General features: G+C 36.9%; 1 protein-coding gene across 1 annotated transcript in view; it reads left to right on the forward strand.

Annotated features, from left to right (window-relative positions):
- The window catches only part of LOC135219716 (protein O-mannosyl-transferase Tmtc3-like), a 533,724-nt gene that overhangs the window by 398,917 nt on the left and 112,153 nt on the right, over positions 1–22,654 (forward strand). Inside the window, exon 3 of the mRNA XM_064256711.1 lies at positions 2,090–2,226. Within this exon, the coding sequence (XP_064112781.1) occupies positions 2,090–2,226 (137 nt within the window). The remainder of the gene's footprint in view (positions 1–2,089; positions 2,227–22,654) is intronic.

Below are 22,654 nucleotides of genomic sequence, written 5' to 3' on the forward strand. Positions count from 1 at the left end.
AACAAATATTTTTTTTTCTTTTTTACTAGATTCAGCAGTAGTCTGACATTCATGCTTTTACAGCTTCTGAAATTTTTTTTTTTTTTACCAGTCATAGAAAAAATAAGTTAGCTCTTAAAACATTTTTATACTACAAGAAGTTTTGATAATATTCTCATGCCAAAAGTAAACACAACAGTAGTCATACTGTTTAACATACTTTGCAACATCATTCACAAAAATGATTTTGTCCATTCTGAGTTGATAGGAAATTCTAAAATGTGGGATAAAATTCTAGGTTAGGTTTTCAAAAAATTTAGAACAATCTTGTATTTGCAGAATCATGAGATTAACCGTAATATTCTTGGCTTACGCAACTCCTCTCGCTTGTAGCTTAATTTTGTTAGCGCGCTTCCTTCTCCATTTGTCTCTGCCTTTGTTTTTTCTGATTCAATTTCTTGTTCGTTGCGTTTCTATTTGCTTTTGTATGAAGTTCCGCCTTACATCGTATTTGCCACTGCATTTGTTGCAGCTGAATTTGTCCCCGCTGAATCTCTGTTTCCAGTTACCGCCATTCCACCTGATACTCATCATGAATTTGAAGTGCATCAGCTTCGCGACTTTCTTATTTAAGAGAGCCTCATCAAGAAAGATTTCCTCATCCACTGCCTTTGTCAAAACCAAATTCTTTATCATCTGTTTTTGATAACTCAGATTTTTTATCTTACACGAGAAAAGATTTTTATTTTTATTAATTTTCTTTATAGAATGGTAAAGACAAAATCTCAGATTCTGAAAACGCATTGTAAAAATATTTGCTGCTGTTGCTTTAGATAGTTACAAATGTGGAACATCAAATAGTCAGCTCCTTGATAAAGACAGTTAGCTGTCATAGCAGTGTATACCACAGATGAAAGAATTGCAGTGGGGCAGCAAGAAAAGAAATTTGCAATATTTTATTATAGCGCGGGTAGGACTATTTGAGGTTTTTTAATAACGCTTCTCAAGGGAGGGGTTTTGTTTAATGAAGAATTGGGTTGATTCTCACGTAGTCTCAGCTACGGGTACGGAGCTGTTTAAATGCTAGTGTGTAGTGTCATAATTAGGATCCAGTTTCTCGCTTCAGTTTTATTAGATGTTAATTACAGCCAATAACCAATGCTCTTGATCGGTGTTTATTTATTTATTTAGTTATTTATTTTTATCGTACGGTTAGTAGCTTAAATATTGGACGTTATTTGGGATTTGATGCTGGAATCAGTATTTCAGCAACTGTAACATTCTCATCGAGAGTTTGTTTTAATGGAGTAAATTTGTTTTAATGAAATAAATTCATGTAAACAAACTTCCAGTGAATTTATTCATATCCCTTCTTTGTTTTAAAAAATAGACGTATTTCCATGGTGTGTTCTTCTATTGTTCTTTTCGTGGCAGGAAGTAAATAACGTCGGAAATATTTAACCTCTGAATGTCTGTCGGCATTCGTCAACTCATTACCGTGGTAGGATTGGATTACTGTGCTTCAATAAGAGTCTTTGTCATGGTTTTGCCGTCCCCATTTTACGGTTACATTTGTAACAGGGCTTTTTATTCGTTAACTTTAACCGTTAACAAAGGTTTTACGTTTCGTTCTCAGAAGTTCAATGTGCATCATAATGGAGGGTATTTGGAAGGAGTGGGGAGGTACGATGGTTGCAAAGGACTAGTCTTGCCTGACATCAGGAAACAAGACCGCGGCTTTTGAGTATTACCAGAGATGGCAAGTTGTACACAGCGTCTTCTTTTATTGCATTTTTGTCACACGTATTCCATCTTCAATAGTTTTGCTTAATTTGTTTGAAAAATTGTTCTTGAAATATTGAGAGACTGTGAAAACTGCCATGAGGTTCTTTTTGCAAAAGGTGTTACGTTGGCAATCTTTGAGTAACTTTGGGAAGCGTTAGGTTCTCGTGAAGTCTTTGCCATTATCTACCTATACCAAGATGGATTATAACAAAACTCGATCTTGTCAGAGGAAAAGAGTTGATAGCTGAAGGTTATATCATTAAAGTAGAGAGAGGAGAGAGAGAATATGGGATGATTTGCCACTGATTATTTTCTTCTGTTTCAGGAACAAAGCCACAAGTCGTACAGGCCCTTGTGCGTCCTTACCTTTCGTCTCAACTACCTGGTACATGGCCTAGAACCTCTGGGCTACCACCTTGTCAATATGCTCCTTCATGGCGTTGTCTGCGTGCTTTATTACAGGTGAGTTTCTTCTTCTCCTTCTTGCAAGAGTCTATTACAGCAATTGAAAATTTTTTAGTCTTCCTGCTGTAAACGGTTGTAATTAGAACACCATTTGCAGTGCAAAGTGTTTGTGTTCCTTATATTGCTGTTCATATTTTTCACTGAACCTAACCTTTGAATAACGCTGAAATTTAAAAACCTCCTAATCGTGTCATGAAAATTCTGAGAGTCCCACGTAAGTCACTACAGCTCCTATCCCCTTTTTTTTAGATTATTATTATTATTGTTATTGATATTTTGGTAGCAGACCCTCTTTTAGGCAAATTCCCAGTATGAATATTGGCCAGTTACTCAGAAACATCGCTGAGCCTGAGAAGCGAATTGTAAGGAAAATAGAAAAAACAATATATAAAATCAACTCGCTTAATTCTGCCATCCTTTTTAACAGTATTATTGATATTATTATTATTATTATTATTATTATTATTATTATTATTATTATTATTATTATTATTATTATTATTATTATCTATCACAGCCATCCAATTCAACTGGGTGGTTTTTATAGTGTGGGGTTCCGGGTTGCATCCTGCCTCCTTAGGAGTCCATCACTTTTCTCACCATGTGTGCTGTTTCTAGGAGTACACTATTATTATTATTATTATTATTATTATTATTATTATTATTATTATTATTATTATTATCATTATTATTATTATTATTATTATTACAGAATATGCACCCCATTCATATGGAACAAGACCACTGGGGCCATTGACTTGAAATTCAAACTTCCAAAGAATATGGTGTTTATTCGAAAGAAATAGCAGAAGGTAATGGAAAATAGAGAAAGAGGAGACGAGTATTAGAAAAACAGATCAGTTAAGAAATAAATAAATGAATAACTATAAATGTAAGTAGGTTATTAGAGTACAAGGAGAATTGTAGTAGGGTAGTAATGCATTGCATCTTCGCTTGAACTATTGATGTTCCAATTGCACAATTTCCTCAGGGAGTATGTTCCACAGTCCAACGGTGTGAGGAATAAAGGACCTCTGGAAGTGAGATGTTTGACAGCGAGGCACATTTATTGCATATTGGTGCTGCAATTCAGGGAATTTGGCTGCTCTCGGCAGGAAAAGGGAATCGGGGATCAATTGTGAACATGAAAGATCTCTGTTATAATACAACTTATGAAAAATTGGCAAACAAGAGATCCTCTGGCGATGGTTCAAGTCATAACTTGCTACTATTGGGAAACAGAATCCTACCATTACGAACCACTCGATCTAAAGGAAATAAATCTCTGGAGAAAGGACACACCCACACTGGAGAAAAGTGTTCTTGTAAGGGAAAAATAAGTGACCTAAAACAGGTCACCATGATTTTGTAACTTATAAACATACAATATGAAACGTCACAAACAATACCCAACTTTCATGGGTCATTTGCTGAAACTCTCATTAGGTGGTTTTCAAAGTAAGATGCGAGTCAAAATCTACACCTGTTTATATATAGTATTTGAAAGACTGAAGAAGAGTTAAAGCTCGAGACTCATTCATCAGAGTTCTATGCACCTGAAGGGGATGATGGAATGGATGTAACAGGTAAAGCAAAAGAAACTATCTGCGTTGCAGTAAAAGCTCTGAATGAATAACTTTTGAATATTGTTAGTGCCCTCCAGTCGAGTTCTATTACATACGACTCAAGATATTTTAATTTGTTGAGCTGTTTGTATATCATTACTGCCTTAAAGGGGAATTTATGATTAATAGCCATTAAACATCGTCAAACAGAACTTTTAATAAGCCAAAAAATGAGCCGTTGCTGGAATCTGTACTTAATCCCATGTTTTTACAATTGAATTTTAGTGGAGAGCGCCATTTATCCAGGATTCGACTATGTTGCCATCTGGTGGATTAGTACCGATGACGTAGTGTCACGGTCACCTCACAATAACAAGCGCATTGTATTCGACCTCGGTATTGGCCTCGTGTTTTAGGTCAACTGTCATTCAAATAACGCTAATTATTCCAACTTGTATGACGTTTCGAAGGGAGGATATCAACATCAAAACCTTTCAACCTACGACCATTCTTGCCAACAGATTCAAAAGATGGCAGGTTATTAGGTATAGCTATGAAATTTATATAATATGCTGTGGGAACTTAATTTCCCTCTGAACAGACCACTTTACTGACGAAGAAGGATAGGACGGCTACGTACCATTATCTATACTATGGTGCCTCCGTCCTGGGTTCCTGTGGCGGGCCTCGCTCGCCCGTCCCGGGACCCATGGCGGGCCTTGCTCGCCCATCCAGGGAACCGTGGAGGGCCTTGCGGGGCCTGCTTGTCCCGGGGACGGTGGCAGGCCTCGCCTGCCCATCCTGGGACCCGTGGCGGACCTCGCCCGCCCATCTTGGGACACATGGCGGGCTCGCCCGACCATCCTGGGACACTTGACGGGCCTCGCCCGCCTGTCCCAGGACACTTGGCAGACCTCGCTCGCCCATTCCGAGACCCGTGGCAGTCCTGGCCCACCCGTCCCGGGACACGTGGCGGACCTCGCCCACCCATCCCGGGATACGAGGCGGGCTTCGCTCGCTGTCCCGGCAGAGAGCAACACCTTTGCTTCGCCTTAGAACAAGAATATGCCACTGAATCCTTTCAATTCTCCTGGGGCTTCTCTGAATCCTCTCTTTCTTCTTCTGGCACCTACATGAATCCTGAATCCTCTCAATTCTCCTGAGGCTTCTCTGAATCCTTGGCGACTTCTCTTGGCCCCTCCACGAATCCTACTGAATCCTCTCCATTCTCCTGTGGCTTCTCTGAATCCCCTGCTTCTTCCCCTGGCTCCTCCACGAATCCTACTGAATCCTCTCAATTCTCTTGTGGCTTCTCCTGAATCCTCTGCTTCTTCTCTTGGCACATCCATGAATCCTCTCATTTCCCTCACCATTTCTACAATCCTCTCAATAAAACTCTAAGAAAACATTTTAGCATATTTATATCGTTCAAGTTCAATTTCCTTCAACGATGAACAAAGCAAACTTATTACAAACAAACATTAAACTTTCCATACAACAAACATTCTCCTCAAATTTCCTCATCTGATCCTTCTGAGTGAGGCCAGCGCAGACTTGATCGCACAATTCCTTGAGGTTCGACAGGAGCTTCTGCAGTTTCCAGTTTTCCTCCTCCAGGCGTCTGTATTTCTCCTTGAGGTTCTTCAGGTTGCATACCAATTTCTCCTTCGCTCCTAGGAGCTGTCGAACCCCATCTTTCAGCTGGTCGTTCCGTTGGCCTTGGACACCGGCCTTCTTTTCCAGCGACTCCAGGCGACAATTTCGTTCCTCTATAAGGCATGTTAGCTCGTTAATCTTGAGTTTCGCAGCCTGAACTTCACATTGGAGTCCACACTTATCCTTCCAGAGGTCTCTCTCACCCTTCTGCAGGCGCTGGAACCTCAGCTCGAGGTCTTTCTTACCGGATTCCCGCTTTTCGGTCGCGTCTTTTTGTTCCTGGATGAGTTTAGCCATCAGCCGCTTCTTCGGTCTTTAGCTGCAGGTCTTTCTTCTTCTGTCGTAGGAGTTTCTCGAGCCTCTCAAGCAGGCAGTCTGCCTCTGCCAACTGCACTGTCAGTTCCCTTATCCTCTCACATAGGGCATCGTTTCTCTGTCCAATTTCCTTCGCGTTGTCCTTCAGCTGCTAATTTTCTTCTGCCATCTTGAGGATCTTGTCTTCCAGCTGCCGTTTCTCCCTCTTCTCGCGATCGTTCTCCTTCTTCAGAAACAACGTTTCAGCTTCGAGCGAGTGGGCCCTGTCTTGCCAGGCCTGCTGTTGTAACACCTTGTGAGTGATCTGGATCTCACGAGAGCATTCTTCCCTTCCGCTTGCCTTCTGAATCACTTCATGGTAGTCGAGCCTCTGTTGCAGCTGAAGAATTGTCCTTTCCAAGTTCACCCGCTGCTCTCTTTGGCACTGGATGGTTTCTCGCAAGGCCAAACCTCACCAGTGAATAGGCAGCCACAGCAAACAAGATGACTATTCCTCCGTGTTTCGAACAACATCTGGACAACAACGTCCCAATAACACCTACTGCCAAGGCCAGGTAAGGCACATTTTCTTCAAACTGGAATCCGTATCTGAAGTATGTTACCTGCAGAAGCCATGTCCAGTTCTTATACTGTCCTCTCTCTCTCTCATCTCTCGATTTTTCGGTGGTTTTCTATATTCTACGAGAGATATTTTGATTTATCAAAATATAGCAGGAAAGATTCTGAAAAACTTTTAATTATGTCTTGTCTCTTGGTGTTATAAATTGCTGAAATCTCTCTCAGGGATTTCTCGCAGTACATATCTTCTCTCTCTCTCTCTCTCTCTCTCTCTCTCTCTCTCTCTCTCTCTCTCTCTCTCTCTCATCTTGCCCCGAAGGTCTGGAATTCTTCATTTGTTCCTTCATTTAGGTTTAAGGCTTTACATTCGATATAAGTTGAGAGAGAGAGAGAGAGAGAGAGAGAGAGAGAGAGAGAGAGAGAGAGAGAGAGAGAGAGAGAGGGCTATATTTTGTGTACAAAAACGGTGTATAGGTATATTTACATATGACAGTGCATGTGAAGTTACTCCGTTTGGAATGGGTTATCTAATGTATGTGTACCATGCTTCGTGTATAATGCTCCAATTGAGGTTTTCATTAATATTATATTCTGTCCATCTAGTTGTGTATATATATATATATATATATATATATATATATATATATATATATATATATATGTATATATATATATATATGTGTGTGTGTGTGTGTGTGTGTGTGTGTGTGTGTGTATGTATATATATATATATATATATATATATATATATATATATGTGTGTATATATGTGTGTGTGTGTGTGTGTGTGTAGTATATGTATATATGTATATATATATATATATATATGTATATATATATATATATATATATATATATATATATATATATATATATATATATATATATATATATATAGTCCCAAAGACTGGTCACCTTATAGACATGCTGCCTACATATGAGGAACACCAAAGTACATGAATGAATCAAAAGAACTGAAGCAGAACTGCCCACACGTGAAAGAGACAATTCAGACCCACCACTCATGGCAATTATGACAGCCCTTACAAAAGCATACCGCCCATGTGCACGTGTGTGTGTGTGTGTAATATATGTGAGGTTGCAACATTACCGAGAGAGAGAGAGAGAGAGAGAGAGAGAGAGAGAGAGAGAGAGACGAGAGAGAGGAGAGAGAGAGAGAGAGAGAGAGAGAATGGCTACAGTTGTTAATGATGATGTTTTTCAGGATAACAAGCAGTAGCCAGGTAGTTTTTCTTCTTCTTTTTTCGACACCGCGTATTCAGGAACCTGACCTTTTTCTCCCTAAAGGAAATAGTGATGGCCACAACTATAAGTGTTTATTTTATAATTTCCTTAATTACGATTATCTATATATTTATTTAGTTATTTGTCAATTTATTTTTTCTTTCCCAATAACTGATCTTGTCTGTGTTTTCTGTTACCTTCTGTTACTTCTTTCTAATGAACACCATAATAGTCTTTGAAAGTTTGAATTTCAAGTCAGTGGCCTCTTTGGTGGGCTTGTTCCATATGAATGCGGCTCATCTTTATATAATAATAATAATAATAATAATAATAATAATAATAATAATAATAATAATAATAAAGTGAAATTATAAACCCCGTCCCTTTCTACCATTTGCATATTTTTTCAGGCCAGGGCAAGAACAGGACCTAAATATTCGCTCGTCCACCAACAATCATTATGCCAATGAGTAACGAGAATGATTAGCTAATTCAGACACAAAACTCATACGTAACGTTGGCCATTTGTTTCTTCAGGATATGTAGACACCGGATGTCTGATACAATTAAGAAGTTTTCTGTTTCCTATGATTTCGTGAACCAGTTTATCGTTCGTTCTATTTTAACCTTTTTAGCCTCTCTAAGGTTATTATTAGTATTATTATTATCATTATTCTGTAGATGAACTTCATTCATTGGAACAAGCCCACGACTATAGGGGCCATTAACTGGAAATTCAAGCTTCCAAAGAATAGTATTCTGCCGTTCATTTGAAAGTAGTAATAACAGAAGGTAATGGGAAATACAGAATGAAGAGATCACTAATCAGAGAGAGAGAGAGAGAGAGAGAGAGAGAGAGAGAGAGAGAGAGAGAGAGAGAGAGAGAGAGAGAGAGAGAATCTCTATTAGCGACTTGTGTTTGTGAAAGTGATTTTGAAAGATTAACTATTACAATTGTTAACATAAGTCCCCCTACTCAAATCATTCTTCAATTGAATTCTTCAGTTCAATTGAACGTTTGCAGCTAGTATGCACACACAAATACAAACACAAGGTATATAGATACAATCTATATACCTTGTACAACACACACACATACACACACACACACACACACACAAGCAAATCCTTATAGTACCATTCTACCATCTTTCTTCGTAACTAGAGTGAATGTCGCTTTCAACTGGTCACAGCAAATAGCAGCTCGTACCGAAACAACGAAACCAATTTTGTGATGTTTTAAAGAACTCTGCTCTCACAAATATATTTTCAGAAGTAATTGTAGTCACATATATAACTTTTAGTGAACCTACATGTGTCAATCTTTCATCTCGTAGGAGAGAATGAGGTTTTTGTCACAAAATGGGAGTATTGATTTTTTATTTTATTTCTTGGTAATTTGTGAGACAGGTTTTGCTCCGTTTTGTTACCACCGGGTCTTCACTTTATTCGTTTTAGTATTATGGCTTGAGAAACATTTTTCAAGCCTTCATTCTTAGGCACTCAGTTGTGACGCACCTGGTGTTGTCACTGTTGCCATTGGTTTGCATGTTGTAGTTTCAGCATTTAAACTGGAAATTTCTAGTATCCATTACTTCAAATATATTTAAAAGACTTGATGCTCTTTAGATTTGTCAGCATACTAATACCGCTACCAAACAGATTAGTCACCTTCCACATGATGTAACCCTTTAGATAAAAATGAAGGATACTTCAGTGTCTTGTTTCTTTGCCTGGTTGGGTTTGGAGGATGGAAAAGGATAGCAGGCCAGGTGATTTGAAAACAGAGGGAAGAGACAGAGGATAAGATATTGGGGGGGTGGGGGGGCGGTTGAAGAGGAGACCTTTTAGCAAGAACAGTGTCTTGAAGGCATTAGAAGGTAGAATCCCTACCATCCACAGAGGAGGACAAGGAAGTGAAACAAAGAAACATGGAGGGCTTAATAAGAGGGGAAAACGTGAATTTGAGAATAGTTCAATTATAGGTCATTAAAAAGATAGGAGCATGGAGTGGGTGGGAGAACAGAATCATAATGAACACGACGAGAGAAGGGAAGAAAAAATAGGAGCACTGAGTGGGTGAGAGACCAGAATCATAATGAACACCACTAGAGAAGGGTAAAAGGGACATGTATTTTGCTTTCAACAATCATGAATGTCAAGTTTTTGTATAAACCATCGTATACTAGACTGCCAAATACCGTAAATATATCAAGAACACTGATAAAATATTTTTAGAAGTGAAAGGTAATGATAAGAATGAAAGGTATAGTGATTTTCATCAACATGAGTAAAAATGAAAAATGGTGGATGTGAAAGTAGGTAAATAGGTTGGTAGAAACGGTCGTGGAAATATTCAGATAAGTTCTCAGGGTCAAAATTAGAGAATGAAAATTTATTTCACGATTGAGGGAAAACTACAGAAGAGACTTGGGTGTAAAGGAAAAGGTGGAAGACTGGAAACACAAAGAGGCTAAAGAGATCATAAGCAAATGTTGTTGTGAGTTGGTGATAGTGAAATTTTACGACTGACCAGTGATGTTATGCCGAATAACATTACATAAAGCACATTATATGGCATAAATTAATTAAGAATATAGGCTGACGTCATGTGTAGAGGTGTGAAGAATGTCCGATAAAGTTGATGTGTCAAGAGATGTTTGAAATGTTTTGATGAAAGACGCCTATGGTAAATTATATATAAGGGAGAATGACTGGTATGGTTTAAATATAGTTCTCAGATGTAATTTCAGTATGGTGGTAAAAATATTGAAGGGACATATTGTGCAGTTGTTGATGTAACTGTTTGCTGATGATACTTTCAAGAATTTTTGAAGACAAGTGAAAGATTGGGTTAGTGATTGTATGAGGGGAATTTGAATGAGTGTAGGATAAGGTAAGAGGAAAATCACAGTGGAACGAGGAAGGAAGGAAGGATGTTCTCTGCGAAAGATCATTGACTCTGGAAGTTTGAATGGGATTGTCCAGCTGGCTGTCGTGTATAGAAAAGTAGAATCTGACGTTGAACTTGAACGACGTAAAAAAAATTTTGGAACTTTTGATATTTATTGCTTGTTGGACATATTTGGAGAAAAAAAAAGGTTGAAAGTTAGAGAAATGGAAAGATACGTGAGTTAAAAGGTTGACAACAGGTGGAAAAGAAATAGATATTGGTGTTTTGATTGTAATGGATATGCTGTAGAAGTATAAATAGTTCAGCATTTTTGGAAGATTTAAACTAGAGAAAGTGCTTGTCAAAAGGAAGGTTTGATGGAACAGACGGCTTTTGAAACACGGGCAGAAGAAGCATTTGTGAAATAGAGGGGATGTATTTCAGTTTTAGAATATAAATGACAGTTTTATAGGTGGCTCATCTTATTCTGAAGTTTATGATTAAATTAACAACGGGATGTATATGTGTATGTGTATATATACACACACACACACACACACACACACACACCCATATATATATATATATATATATATATATATATATATATATATATATATATATATATAATTCGAGCTACAAATGTCCTTTAATATCTTTAATATGTAATTCACTCTACCTCAGAACTAATAATTTTTCATATTTTCATATATGTAAGCCAAAGGGGGAAATTTTTAGTTTATAATGATTTCGTCCTCTCATGGGTTCGAACCTCACTTGTTAGCCGAATCGATAACGTCACTGACGTCCTGATTTCTTCTCTGTCCGCTGGGCAGGGGTTCGAACCCACGAGAGGACGAAATTACTATCCACTAAAAAATTCCCCTTCGGTTTACATATACAAAAATATATTAATTCCGAGGTAGAGTGAATTAGATATTAAAGGACATTTGTAGCTCGAATAATTTATATGAATCACGGTGATGTGATAATTGGTATAATTATAATATATATTAAATATATATATATAAAATTATATATATATATCTATACTATATACTATATTAATTAGATCTATATATAGAATATATATATTAGAGTATAGTATATTATAAATAATATATATAGATATTATATTTGATATATTATAATTAATATATATATTATCTATATAGATTATAATATCTATATATACTATAGATATATATACTATAATAGATATATATTAATATATAGAATATATATTATTAGAATAACTATATTATTATTAATTATATATATACTGAGTATCATTATTATTAAGTCATATCACATTTCCGTGATAATTCAATATACCATAATAGCGAGCTTACAATGGGTCCCTAATATCTATTCGCTCTACCTCGGAATATATATTTTCATATATGCTTAACCGATGGGATTTTTTCTCGATATAGGTTCGCGCCCTGGTCCAGGTATCTATATCGAGAAAAAATTCCCATTCGGTGAAGCATATATGTATATATATATCTGATGATAGAGCGTAATTAGATATAGGACATTGTAGCTCGATATATATAGATATATATATATATATATATATATATATATATATATATATATATATATAGATATATATATATATATATCAAAATCAGCAGAGACCACTCGGCAGAGTCACACAAAGGAGATGAAGGCAGGCAGGAACACAGAGGAATTTGACAGTATGACGTTTATTCCGACGTTTCACGATACATTATTGCGTCCTTAAGGAATTTTACAAAAGATATACATAAAACAATTTTTAAAAGCTTTTAGAAAATTATAAAATTAAAAATAAAAGTTATCTGTGAGTCAACTTAACAGGAAACCATACTTAAAGCACACAAAAGTTACGTTAAAACGCAAGTTACATTAAAAAAAAAAAAAAGAATAAAATTGAATATTTATCTACACTTGAGCAAGGTTTATTGACAAGGTTTTAATTTAAATAATAATAATGATAATAGTAATAATAATAAATAAATGAATAAATAAATAAAGGAAGAGAGGAGCTGTCTTGCCATAGCAAAGTCTAGACTTTTTAATTTTATCATTTTTTTAAAGTTCTGAAAAATTATTTTATCATATCTACTGTAGAATTCCTTGAGGATGCAATAATGTATTGCGAAACGTCGGAGTAAATCTGTCATTATGTCTAATTCATCTACTAGTATATATATATATATATTATATATATATATATATATATATATATATATATTCAGAGAATGAATTTTCCTTAGTCGTTTTTTCAGTCGTACTATTCTTACAACTCAAGAGCATATTAGACTAGAATTCAAATCCTGGTTGTGGTCTGAAGTTTAAAGGTCTTATGAATAGTCAGTTCCATTTTACTTTATAGACTGTATATCAATTAAAACTTGAATTACAGTTTCATCAGAATTGATGTCAAGAAAGCTTTCTGTGACATTACACTTAAGGTGAAAAGCAGTTTGCGACATATGTAGCACAAGTTCTGAGATAGAGTAAAAAAAAAAATATTCCTTTGATATAGATAGAGTAAAAAAAATCTTTTTCCTTTGATATAATCGCGTCTGATATGCGAGTTCAAATCATTTCTTTGTCAGTCACGTTTTCACTCATATTTATCACTTAAAAATAGCTTGGCAATTTCATATATACTAAAATCTGAGAGAGCCTCTGCTTGAAAGCATACAGTAAGCAAGCACCAAATAGACGCATGCGACTACCAAGCAAGAGGGAAAAAAAGACTTAACACATAGCTTAGTCGCCTGAGCTCTGATTTTTGCAAATGAAAGCACATTTGATGCTAGTCAAAATACTACTCGATAGTCGAAGCTTAATTCTTATTTAATTTTTTGTTACATTATCATAAATGTTTATCACATGAAAAAGGAATCCATAGTTTCAGCTATAGCTGCTGGTGTCTTAAGAGCTTTACATGAAAGTATGCGTGACCTGCACAAGTAGGCGTAGTATTGTAGGTAACGATGCATGATTTCAACGCTCATTTGGTCATTTTAATTCATGACTGTCTTTCTATTGATCTTATCGCTTGGCAATATCAAAGGAGTGAATTAATGTAGTAATTGTTACAAAAAACTTCACGGAGGTAAACTTTTGGCACTTTGGTAACGGCAAGATTAAAAGGACGAAGAAAAAAAAAAAGCTACCAAGCAATGCGTATTTCATTCAGAAGGAAGCTGAACTTTTGCGAATGACAAATGCCTCCTAGAACAGATACAGAGAGCCCATTTCAAATAGTTGACGTGATATATCTTGTAAAGAAAGAATATAAATGGATTTGGACGACACTGTATTTACTTTGGTCTTTTATCAGTGACAGAAAAAGAATTTGGTAAAAGTTTATTTTTTTAGGTAACAGTCGTTTAAGGAATATCCATTTTCGTGTATCCCTGATCCCTTGTTGTGTGCTTTGTTTATTGACATCATTTGTATGGGAACTGAACTTTGTATGCGACTAGCAACAAGTAAGAAATGCGCTGAAGAATCGAGTTCTTTGTACAACATACTCTGCTGTATAAAACCATCAGGCTCTACGAAGTACGAACTACGAACGCCACTTCAGTTGCTCGCTAGATACGGTAGAGTGAGGGTGCGACTCAAACCTCCGGAAAGCGCTGCCAGATGCACGATCCATGGCTGCCTTTAACCTTAAATAAAGTAAAAACTACTGAGGCTAGAGGGTTGCAATGTGGTATGTTTGATGATTGGAGGGTGGATGATCAAAATACCAATTTGCAACCCTCTGGCTTCGGTAGTTTTTTTAGATCTGAGGGCGGGCAGAAAAAGTGCGGACGGACGGACTGACAAAGCTGGCACGGTAGTTTTATTTTGTAGAAAACTAAAATTCGACAGGAACTCTTCCTGGCATCATCGTTTTTCTTGTAAATAAGTAAAATATCCGTAATTAGGGCTTTGTATTGTATGTGTATCCCGAGGAACCATTCAGATTCTAAGACATTATTAATCTTAATTTGGTAGAAATGAGTTGCTTTAAGTCAGAGGTTTTCAACCTGGGGTACGCGTACCCAAGGGTCTGTCACCGGGTACGCGCTTCCCATGCCCCTCGAATGAATGTTAGATGCCGACCTTCAGTGTGCTTTAGCAAAATCTGCTCCTCAGCCAACCAGGATAGTTAATGAAAACAGTTTCAGCCATTTCACTAACTACCTTTGCAGCTGATGTAATAATAATAATGTATTTTATTCTTGCAGCTCAGTGACATAACCTTGAAAATATACTGCATAGCCAGAGGTAAATAATTATCAAAGTTTGTCTTTTGTTTTTTTTATGGAAGTCTTTATATTTGCAATATTATTGGTTATGTCAGGAGAGTTATGTGCTTACTTCCCCTCTGTACAGTTTTTTCTGAGTTGGTTTTGTTTTCCACTATACAAAGTGAAGGGGGTACATTACTGACATTACAAATACCCGAAAGGGTACGTGGGGAGGGAGAGGTTGAAAACCCGTGCTTTAAATACTGAATTCAGATATTTAAACCTGCAATAAGAAGGCCCCTCCAAGGACAGAAATACACCTGATCCTTTGTGCCAAAAATTCGTTCACATTTTATATTTTCCGAAAGTGATTTCTTGCTGTTTCCCCATGACGTTTGAAACGCAGATAATAGCGTATTCAAGATTAAGTTGAATAAAAAAAAAGAAAAAAATACCTGCATTTTGAGTATAAGTCAATACGAAATGATATACCATTTTGCCCTGTGTCCTATTTTCCGTTTTGAAATAAAATTCCAGTCTTATGGGACCACTCTCCGCCTTCATCAGAGCTAACGTCGTTTATATAATTTTATACCTGTAAATATAATTTTATAGTTGCATACGTACAAATATGATTTTATACTTAATTCCTGTGGTTGGGGTCCTATGTGTCGTAAAAGGCGGCTAAAAGGACAACTGCTGCCTTGCAGTCTTACTTTTTAGTAAAAGGCTAGGCCCACCGCCGATAACTGGAAACTTCTGCCTTGCAGTCTTCCTTTTTAGTAAAAGGCTAGGCCCACTGCCTAGAACTGTTGAAACTGCTGCCTTGCAGTCTTACTTTTTGGTCAAAGGCGAGGCCCACCGCCAATAACTGTGAGTGATGATAGCAAGGGCATGTGGTCGTAAAAACCCCTTTGCCTAACAATAAGCCATGCCTGACGTAAGGAATAAGGCGCATCAGGCAACCGACCCCTTAATGTAGGGATAACGGTGGGAAAGAAGAAATATGATTTTATACTTGTAAACAGGCGGACACAGGATGGGCGTAAATGCACTTTATTTTCGACAGAAAACGAAAAAAAACGTTAGTCATGTAGGCCCTTTGTTTTCCAAGAATTAAAGTGCATTTATGCCCATCGTGTATTCTACTGTATACAAGTATAAAATCCTATTTCCAAGTATGCAACTATAGAATTATATAAACGGCGTTCTAAGACGGAGAAGGGTCCCTTAAGACTGGAATTTTATTTCAAGACGGAAACTAGGACACAGGGCAAAATGGTATATGCATTTAGTATTGACTTCTACTTAAAATGCATGTGTTTCTTTTGAATTCAATCACACACACACGCACACACATATATATGTATATATATATACATACACATACACATATACACACTATATTGTATATTGTATTCAAGGGAGTTTGTAACATTCCCTACTCGTATTTATGGGAGCTTATCATATTCCCTACTTGTTTTTAGGGAGTTTTACCACATTTCCTACATGTATGTATGGTATGTGTTAATTATATAATATATATATATATATATAGATATATATATATATATATATATATATATATTATTCTAGACATTTACGAGCTCTTATAACAAAGATTAACTCTAAAAAAAATCATATATTTGGGTTGACATAACTTCATCTCTGGTTGTGGAAAGTGGGAGGTGACTTTACATAGGAAATACAAGTAGGGAGTATGATAAACTCCCTAAATACAAGTACGGAATTTGATAAGTTCCCTTAAATACATGTAGGAAATGTGGTAAACTCCCTTGAATACAATTAGGGAATTGATAAACTCCCTTAAATACATGTTGGAAATGTGAGAAACTCGCTTATCCTTTGATGAAGGTTCAGGACCAGTCTACTTTTCATAAGCACGAGGGTTGAAGCGTTGATTGTCGAAATACAACGTTTCTCCCTTTCTGTTTTGCTGTGATACCAGTAAATGTCATAGAACAATAAAACAGTTAATTATCGAGTATAGATAAATTTGAATAATTTCAGTTACGTAAAAACTTAAAAAAGTACACAAATTTACATCCTATGAATATGATTACAACACAATTTCTTATAGCAGTCGCCAGTATTTTAATATGATGCAGCAAGACCACATTGCAGCAGAAGAGCATGAACAAAAGAGGAGATGCATAAGGGGCCATTGAAAAGATAGTGAAAAGAGCTACTACCGTAACCACGATTTACATATATACACACACACATGTGTGTGTGTGTGTGTGTGTATGTAACACTTAATGCTTATCCCCTTTTGTTCCTGCTCTTCTGCTGCAATATGTTCTTGCTGCATCATTTGCAAAATATTAAAATATTGGCGGTTTTTTCTGTGAGACTTCAAGATGTTATAAGTATTTGTGTTGAAATTATGATCATAGGATGTAAATATGTGCACTGTTTTATTTAAACTGGGATTTAACTGAAATTATTCTGATATATTTATAGTTGCTAAATGAACTGTTTTATTGCTCTGGGCAATGAATTCGGATACGGAAACGTGAGAGTTCGAGGTTGTTTACAGCCAATACAGAATCTTTGATGTGAGTCTGATCAGATTGGGTAACTGCTCAAAAAGGTAAACTATTTCGAAAATTTTGCATTTAGACAATTTTGAATTCCGCTGAAAAATCTGTAGTTCTTGCTACGAGACTATTTTAGAAATTAATTTCTAACGATATATACGTTGAGACACATTAACCCCGTAGGAGGTAGTGCCGTCAGTACACCTCACGCGATGCACAGTAGACATTACTTAAGGTTCTTTGCAGCGTCCCTTCGGCCTCTAGCTGCAACCTCATTCATTCCTTTTACTGCACCTCCACTCATATTATCTTCCTTGCATCTGACTTTCCTCTCTTTCCATCAACTGTTTCATAGTGCATGCAACTTTAAGGTTTCTTCTTACACCATTCAAGCTTTTTTCTGTAAATTAAAGTTACAGCTCTGAATGACCTCATAGGTCCCAGCTATTAGCCCCTAGCCTAAATCCTATAAAACACTGAAATTCGAAATATTTTCCAAACCGGCCGATTTGTTAGGTACGAGTATCGCCAGTGCTTCAATATTCGATGAATTTCCATAACATTTAAAATAATAATAAATACGCCGAAGTATCTTCAGCGCAATCGAGTTTTCTGTACATCATATAATCAGGCCACCGAAAATAGATCTATCTTTCGGTGGTGTGTGTATAATGCTGTATGACCCGGCGGTGGCCTGTCTGCAGCCTTCTGACCTCAGTAGTTTTTAAGATCTGAGGGTGGACAGAAAAAGTGCGGACGGACGGGCAAGTAGCCACCTCAGTAGTTTTCTTTTACTGAAAACTAAAACTGCCTCAGAAATCTACAAAAAATCTGCGTAGTTTGTCTGGTGAAAAGTAACCAATGTGAACCAGTCCCGTAGCACCTTCATGGTGCCACTTTACGAACTATAAAAAAAAGAAAAAAAATATATAGTAATCCTCGGATTATACCTTGTACTGAACGTTGCTTTCCATCAGGATCTACATTATGGAATTCTCTTCCTGTTTCCCTTTCCCCTGACTTCTATTGTCTCACATCCGTCAAGAGATGGACTCTGGCCGATTCCTTTGAAGGTTAAATCCTTTCTCTTTTTCCTTCCCCGTTGTTGACTTGCTTTTCTCGGGGTCCAGACAAAAGCCCTTAGGATGCAACACTATAGAACAAAACCGCCTAGGACAAAACCTCTTGGGACAAGCGCCCCCCCCCCCCCCCACCCACCCCCACCCCCTCCCTTCCAGTACCAAAAAAAAAAACCTCAGTTGGAGTTGAGTTCAAAGTAAGACAAAACGCCCTCCATTCTATGGCTCACACAAACAAGTTTGTTGATTTGTTTGACGATACACAAGTCAAGATTATACATACATTGAGTGAACCCATTTTTTTCTTCGAGTTTTTTGCCCTCCTACGTATGTGTACATAAGAATATGTTTTCCCGAAAAGATAACAGAGCCAATTGGTATTTGAACACGGAAGATATTTATTTCGTTGTTGCCAGTCATATGCTTGAAAGCAGGCATGCAACCATGGAAGTTTCTTATGGATGAAGGCGTAACTATGCATTTCATATATATATATACTGGCACAAAAGCAGTTGCCTATTTAATTAAGAATTGTGCTTTAAATGTTTTATGTATCTTCAAATAATTTTGTGATATGGAAAAATGAACTAGAAATCCATATAGGAACAATGTGTTGCAGCAGGGTACAGTACAATCCTTAAAATGCGTTTCTTATTCTAGCCTCAATAGAATCTCATATTTTATAGAAATGTTCACAAACAGAAAATAAAAAGAATTTAAATGAATGGATCTAAGTGATTTCATATACAATAAAGGGTTTTTATCAGCTAGAATTTGTTGTTAGGTGTCTAGTCCCGTTTCACACTTGGCTGCTCTCATCCCCTATCTGCCTAAGGGCCGCAGGTTTTTCGTCCCATCCTATGCAGTGAAAAGGCTACAAAACATGTGTTGTAAAGAAAATCAGACTGCTGTGGAAGTAAGCGTTTTCTTGCTTGTAAAAGAAGTAAGAATATAATCCGAACTGTCGGCTTGAAGATACGTCAGTGGGGAAGCTAATCACCGTTATTGGTGACAGAGTATTATACGAGTATATACAATATGTATAATGTATATATATATATATATATATATATTATACATATATATATATATATATATATATATATATATTATATATATATATATATATATTGTGTGTGTGTGTGTGACACACACACATATATATACACGTGTGTATATATATCTGTGCGTGTGTGCGTTTGTGAGATAGGTAAAACATCTAAATTGTGAGACAAACTATTCCTTTCATCCCATAGAGTTTGAACATTGTTTTTTTTTTATAACTTTTAGATTCGGGTACATCAGCATTGGTTCTTATGATACTCTAATTAAAAGTTGAAGGTATTTTGTAACGGATTCCAAGTCATACTTCTAGTGTATACAACAGTTTACTATTATACCAGTTTTCATATGGGTATTATGAAGAGTGCATCACCATCACTTCACTGGTATACCACTTTTCTTATGATGAGTATTATTTTATTTTTGCGACATTAGTTTTTATTTATTTGGTCAGTGTCGTGAACACGTTTACATTAGGTACATTGGTATATGTTCTTTCTATAGTTTTTATATATTATAAATATGTATATATACATACATGCATATATATTTTAAGCATTCGTGTGGAACCAGTCCAGTATATTTATAAGATGTGTCATCTTCGACGAGATAGGATTATCATACAAAATATCTCAAAGAACAGCTGTGCTAGTCGCAAAACCTAAAGAAATAGTTCATGACGTTCTCTGTAATTACAGCTCATCTTGGACTATTGGGCATCAGCCAGAAGGAATTTCCTCACTTTTACACTAAAACCAAAGTCAAACTTCTGTATTGGAAGTCGCAGCAACGGGGCACCTAAACAGACGGAATGCCGCTGCGCTGTCAAGCGGGTAGCTTTCATTAGCTCAGGGTGAACAGAAGTTAATAAAGATGTGATATTCCGCTTAAAATGCTTCCCATGGCAGACAGAAGAAAGGAGAATCTTTGTTGATGGCGTGAATCATAATGACTAGAAAAAATATAAAGTTTCCCGGAATTTGCAGAGGTCCAAGCAGGACAGCCGTATGTGACTGAAGGTGGAGCAAAGCATCAGAAAGGTGACCATTAATGGCTTCGTCCCTAGATGGAAAATCCTTACTGACAATCTAGTTTTCTGGCAACTTTGGCTAATATTTTACGAGGGTGGTGTGTTATAACAGTTTTGGAGCCGCTATGCCAACAAATCACGGAGCAAGGAAACTGTGAAACCAAGTAGTTAATAATGTCTTAGTTCTGCTGAGGTACAGATTTATATCCAACTGACTACCCCACGTGCCGTCGAGAAATAAATGAAGATTTCAAAGCACTTGTACAATTGGTGAGTGTACACACACACACACACACACACACACACACATATATATATATACTATATACTGTTGGTTGAATGTTGAATTTTGAATTAAATGCAATACAGCTCTTTCCGTCCTTAATTTTTTTCAGGTAAGATGATGTAATAGATCTGTAGAATTCATGTCATTAAGTACTTTATATATATATATATATATTATATATATATATATATATATATATATATAAATTATACCATAAAACCAAGCTTCCATTGATCATGTGGTAATAGAATATACAATGCTATTTTAATATCATATATGATGATAACTGTGAAATATGTATCTTTAAGAAAATTACCAAAGTATCACTACGGAATTTGAAAATGAACTTGATGCTTTGTATTGTAAATCATATTCATATGTGGTGCAGTTTGATTTAATAATGCATGTTTTGCTGCTACAGCCTTGCCAACTGAGTTGTTTATATTTTATCATATTTACATATGGAGTGTTATTCACTCACTAGGACATGAAAATTTCTATAGGAAATGGAACGATTACGATTCAATTGAATTCACATACAGTCATTAAGAAATATTGAGTTAGGTAGCGAGTCAGCTGGATGGATGTTGACATTTTTTGATGATTGGAATGAAATATTAATCGCTGCAACATCTGTTCGTGATCTTGCAGGAATGCATTTATTGTACGATTTCGCTTTTGCGAAACAGAACGTCGAGTATTTGTGTGTTGTATTCGTTCTCACCTCATCTGATTTTCCTTATGAACTTTGATACTTATCTTATTTATGAGGTCTTACAGAAGTCTGCGTACATGTAAAGCACAATCAGGTGTCTCGTTATTCCTTTTGAAGGATTGAAACTACGGGTCCGTTTCTACCGAATGTTCAAGCTCCCTTGTCACTCGGAGAGAACAAAAATTTGGCAGGGTGTTGTAATCTGCAGCGTATGCAGACACATGTATGTTTAATGAAATACACTATATACTTTTGTACGTGGTGTTTCCATTACATGTGTGTTTTATTCCAGTTTGACTGCTAAATTTGATTGTGCGATTTTTTTTCGTTTTCCAAAATCTCCTGCATCTGTAATGGAGTTTCTTGAGTGGGGTTCCTTGCCAGAGTAGAATAGCAAGAACAAATGACGGGAAGCAACGTATCCACTTATTTTGACCCCCAAGTGTTGCAAGAGGATCTGGCCAGATTTAGGAGAGGTCATTTCATTTTCTTGAGAGAACGCTGTTGATACGAATCCTCTCCGTGACAATTAGCTTTGGTCGGCAAGTTGATGTTGAAGCTGTAGCTTCTAAACAGCGCCGCCGACCGCCCGCCCGCGAAAGCCCCCTTTTCAACCTTCGTTGAACTCTTGGCCATGAAGCATGCCCCAGTCAACCAGTTTTGCAAGCGTCATGTGTCTTGTAAGATGGCCGTTCGGCCACCATCTTGTCATGGTAAGAAGAAATATATTCCCCTCCGGAGTTTCGTCGTTCCAGTCACAAGCGACCGCTGCAGTCAGTCAGTCCGCTTGCGATATTCCCGCACGACGCTCCTGGGGAAGCGACGCAAAAGCTCGCTCTCACTCAGCAGCCGCCCACTGGCTTTGGCCTTTTTCTTTTCTCCGCCTCTGTTGGGGGGGGGAGGACCAAGAGGTCGGTCTCCGACTCCCCCGAACTCTGAGGGCTCTCCCCTCCCCCCAACTCCCCCCACGCCCCCGCTTTCCTTCCCAGCTTCCACTCCGGAGTCACTGCTGCCATCTACCGACAACATCATCAGTAGTCTCTCTCTCTATCTCTCCCTTCTCTCTCTCTCTCTCTCTCTTTTTTCTTGCTTTTTTTCTCCCCCCCCTCAGAAAAAAAACAAAATGCTTTATAAGCAATATCTCAAGATGTTGTTTCTGAATATGTATTTATGTATGTATATATGTATATATATGCAATTATATGTTATATTTATG

Source organism: Macrobrachium nipponense, chromosome 20 (assembly GCF_015104395.2).
Source record: "Macrobrachium nipponense isolate FS-2020 chromosome 20, ASM1510439v2, whole genome shotgun sequence".
Taxonomy (NCBI): Eukaryota; Metazoa; Arthropoda; class Malacostraca; order Decapoda; family Palaemonidae; genus Macrobrachium; species Macrobrachium nipponense.